Genomic DNA, 4,110 nt, shown 5'->3' on the forward strand with positions numbered 1-4,110 from the left:
TATATATATATATATACATTGTATATACTGTATGTGCGTGTATGGAATTCAATATCGAATTCAACTTACCTCTAATAAATTCATAAAGGAAAGTTATTATCATGCCAAATACTACTGCCCCGGCAAGGATTTGAACCTACACCTCTGAGCAGTAAAAAATTCCAGACATTAGACTTAACTACTGGGCTATCAAGAGAGCCACAGGGATGTAATTTTAGTCCCTCTGCTTTACATATTCCTGTCGAATTCAGGTATAAGTATTCCAGAATTAGAATGAATTGTTATTTCTCTTGATAATACAATGTTAAAAGTCTAATGTCTGATATAGTTTCGACTCAGAGGTCTAGGTTTGGATGCTTGGCGGGGCAGAAGGTCCTATCAGATATTGAGTTCTGCATTCGATATCAAATTCCATTTGTGGATCAATTTTTTAATGTATGAAAAGCATGTGTGCCATTAACAAAACTTATGCGGCTTTTTATTTGATTTCAAGTGCAATCACGTGTGTGTGTGTGTGTACAAGCCAAATGTAACTTATCTCCTTTCTTGCAGATAACTCTGAAAACCGTCATCCCTTTGTTTCAAGTGTACGACAGCACTTTCTTGAGGTTAGAAATGCCTCTGTCCTACAGCATCCCTCTAAAATTCCTCAACCAAAAGCGAGAAACGGTGAAGAGAGCGAACACCGAATCGAGGTCCAACCAAATGATGGAGGATATTGAAGACTTTGTTTCCATGTAAGCATAATAGGATATTATTCATGTAAATGGTATAGCTAGAAAAAGAGTGCCTGAGAAAAGGCTTTCTAGGGTGTTGGGGAAGAAGGGGAGGACGTGGTGCTGGGATATGTCATCATCATCTCCTACGCCTATTGACGCAAAGGGCCTCGGTTAGAGCTGTTAAATCAATACTTCTCAAATCCCCATCTTCTACTTCCGCTTCATAGATCTCAGCCATGTAGGTTTGGGTCTTCCAACTCTTCTTTCCTTTGGGATATGTAAGATTTTTTAAAGACTGATTTGATTAAATCGAAAAATAATTCTTGATCTGTGATATCGTTACTATCAATAACCTTAGCGAGACAGATGAATCGCATTTCCAAGTGGAAAGATATTGAAAGGAATGAGGAATCATAAAGGGCAGATTAAATTCACCTGGGTCGAAGGGTTACTGCGTATAACAATGAGTACCATTTACAATACTGTACACCATGCAAGTGATATCGTATATGGTCATGTTCAGGCAAGATAAGGACTTTAGAATATATAAAGTTTCAATTAAAAGGATATTTTACATTCCAGACTTTAATTTTCGGGTAGGTGGTAATTTGATTATAATTGTGATACCTACAAAGGTAAAAAAAGAAGAAGTACTCGCTGTCTCCAGATAATGATAATTGAAGTCCAACATAAATCCAACTAATCGAACAGAACCGAATCTAAAAATTTTAGCTATATAGTCCAGCGCTGGGGCCAATGAGGCCATTCAGTGCCTAAGTGCAACTGGATAAAAGCCTACAGTTACACTAAGGTTGGGCAGAAAAACGAAAGAAAGGAGGCAAGAACAAAGGTAAAGTAGAAGGATATAAAGCAGGTAAAGTTACGGGCTGAAGGGATGCTGCAAATAACTTTTAGCAATACCTACAGTGCACTGTGTGCGGCGCATTATCGGCCCTACCCTCCAACTGATCGAAGTTTTCCAATAAGTCATAATTGGTCAAAACCTATTAATTGATGTTATGCCTCAGCTTCATTGTTCTTTTTATCTAACTTCTGCTTGTTCCATTCTTTTGACATCAAGCTGCTTTACCGTAGGTCCACGCACAAGTATTGAAGCCAAAATCCTAGATAGAATCTTGTATCAATTTTCCTTACTAGAAATGCCTTTCTGTTTTTGTGTGGAGAACTTACCAAATAGGTTTACTTATTTATTACTCTTTTAAAACAAAGTTCATGCAGTTTTTCTAGAATCAATAAAACATGTCTTTCATTAGATGCTTTCATCTCCTAGTATTGATATTTCAAAAATAGACCCTGTGTTTTATTGTAATTGTAATCTTTTGAATTGGAGTATTCTTCATTTTATTATTCTAAGACCATGAAAAGGTAAAATATTCTGTATTTGAATTGTGCTGACACCAAGAGCTATAATTAAACTAAAACAATTACTAAATACTGATCGGAGGGTAATTTTTTCCCCATACTTCTAGGTTGGGTGTAGACGGCAAAGCTTGCATCAAGAGATTTGTGTGTGAAATGGCTGCCTCGCCTTCTCTTAATCTCCGTGGCTTTGTGGGTGAAGTTGTTCATATTATAATAAGGTAAGACTTCATATCTTTTATTTTCTGTAAAAATAACCTCAGAACCTGTACCCTTTGACATCCATTCTCAGAGGTGTACTTTTGTAATGCCAAAGTCGCTTTAACGGATCAAAATTAATTTCGTTGTGCTATGAAAAGCATGATGCCGAAGAATTGCTAGATAATAAACGAAAAAAATATGAATTATTTATTAATAGACAAAAAAATATGAATTATCAATAGACAAAAAATTATGATTGATAACTATTTCCCATGAATAGCTCGTTGTTTGTAAATCCTTTTCTCTTCAATACCCCCCCAACATGAAAGAGAAATTCCTCGAAGTTACATTTATTTCTGGAGAGTCATTTTCCCAGAAAGTCAAATTATAATAACTCTTTGTACTTTACCCGAATTACTAAAACACGGACACTCGCACTTAAGTTCAAATCCTAAAGCTTGATGTAGCATGAAAGAAACAATGCTGACACTAGCCAAGGCAAATCTCTAATTATGTGTGAAATAACCCATTAATTGATTTATAAATATCTGAAATATTGTAAAATATCCAGATCGAAAAATTAGATCTTCCCTTTTTTAATGTGAAAAAAACTACTAACTCCTAATTATTTTCAGGCGAATCAGCGAGGACAGTTTTAATGAAGATATGGACAATGAGATTAATGACTCCGAGAAACCTTTTCCATCCAATGGGGAGTATGTGAAGGCTGGCGAGCGTGGCAAAAAACACGGAGACTGCTGGAGTGTTTACCCCGAATGTCCAATTTCTATATTTAATCTTGTCAATAGCTCGTGAAAATCTTATTTTAATTCTTTACTCCTTTCATTCCTTTGTCCTTTAACCTTCAATATTCTATGAGTCGCATCTAGTATTTAGCTTGAAGCTATACCAGATTCTTATTTCATTAAAAGATGAATAATTTTGAAAGGGGATGCAATTCCTAGGGCAAGGGAATTTCGGTATACTGTATAGTAGGACTGAGTACCCTGCTTCTTATAAGTCCTGCTATGAATCTGGATGTCATGAGATTCAGGTCATAAACGTGTGTGGCAGGTTTAAAAACTTTTATTTGTATTTCATCTATCGGAATCCAGGCTTAGATGACACTATATTCCAAAATCTTCTTACGAATAAGACGATTTCAATGTTCACCATAGGAAGTGGTTAAATTTTGTTTCTCTTACTGATCGTCATGGCTCAAGAGCAATTGACCTTGCTTTTGAATCAGTTTGTGAGCAAATCATAAGTGAGGCTACTCACAAGTCTGGCAATTGACTGGATTTAGTATACAATGTATCCCTTGGTGTTATAAACAACAAGAATGACACTCCAATTGGGAGGTCTGATCACACCTTCGTATCTTTGGTAACTAAGATAAAGCAGTCTGTCCCTAATGTGCCATACTTTTGTAAGTTATATATTAAATCTCAAGCAGACTGGAATGGCACTTTGAGTCATAATTTGCTTTTTTGATTGGCCATATCTTTATAAAGGGGTAGAGCCTGTTGTTCTCTTAATTGATAGATGTATTCCTACTTGTATATTAAAATACCGAATCAGGAAAAAATCTTTTCATACAATGACTAAAGACGTGCTTGTTTGGAGATACATGAATCTTATCGTCTTTAGAAGAGTAAAAGATCATATTTGATTTAGAATAACTATACTCAGCTAAGAGAGTTTATACTTCAACTAAAAACTAACAACGTCTGATAATAAAAGAAACCTTTCTGGAACAACCCAGGAACACAAATGTTGGGCAATCCTTAAATCTGCTCTCTTTGATTAA

The 4,110-nt window shown here is 35.5% G+C and overlaps 1 protein-coding gene across 1 annotated transcript in view; it reads left to right on the top strand.

The window, feature by feature from the left end:
- The window catches only part of LOC137616986 (uncharacterized), a 10,315-nt gene extending 6,906 nt beyond the window's left edge, over positions 1-3,409 (top strand). The window contains exons 3-5 of the mRNA XM_068346851.1: positions 553-737; positions 2,210-2,320; positions 2,936-3,409. Coding sequence (XP_068202952.1) covers positions 553-737; positions 2,210-2,320; positions 2,936-3,116 — 477 coding nt within the window. The 3' untranslated portion in view covers positions 3,117-3,409. The remainder of the gene's footprint in view (positions 1-552; positions 738-2,209; positions 2,321-2,935) is intronic.
- The last annotated feature ends 701 nt before the right edge of the window (positions 3,410-4,110 follow it).

Source organism: Palaemon carinicauda, chromosome 23 (genome assembly GCF_036898095.1).
Source record: "Palaemon carinicauda isolate YSFRI2023 chromosome 23, ASM3689809v2, whole genome shotgun sequence".
Taxonomy (NCBI): domain Eukaryota; kingdom Metazoa; phylum Arthropoda; class Malacostraca; order Decapoda; family Palaemonidae; genus Palaemon; species Palaemon carinicauda.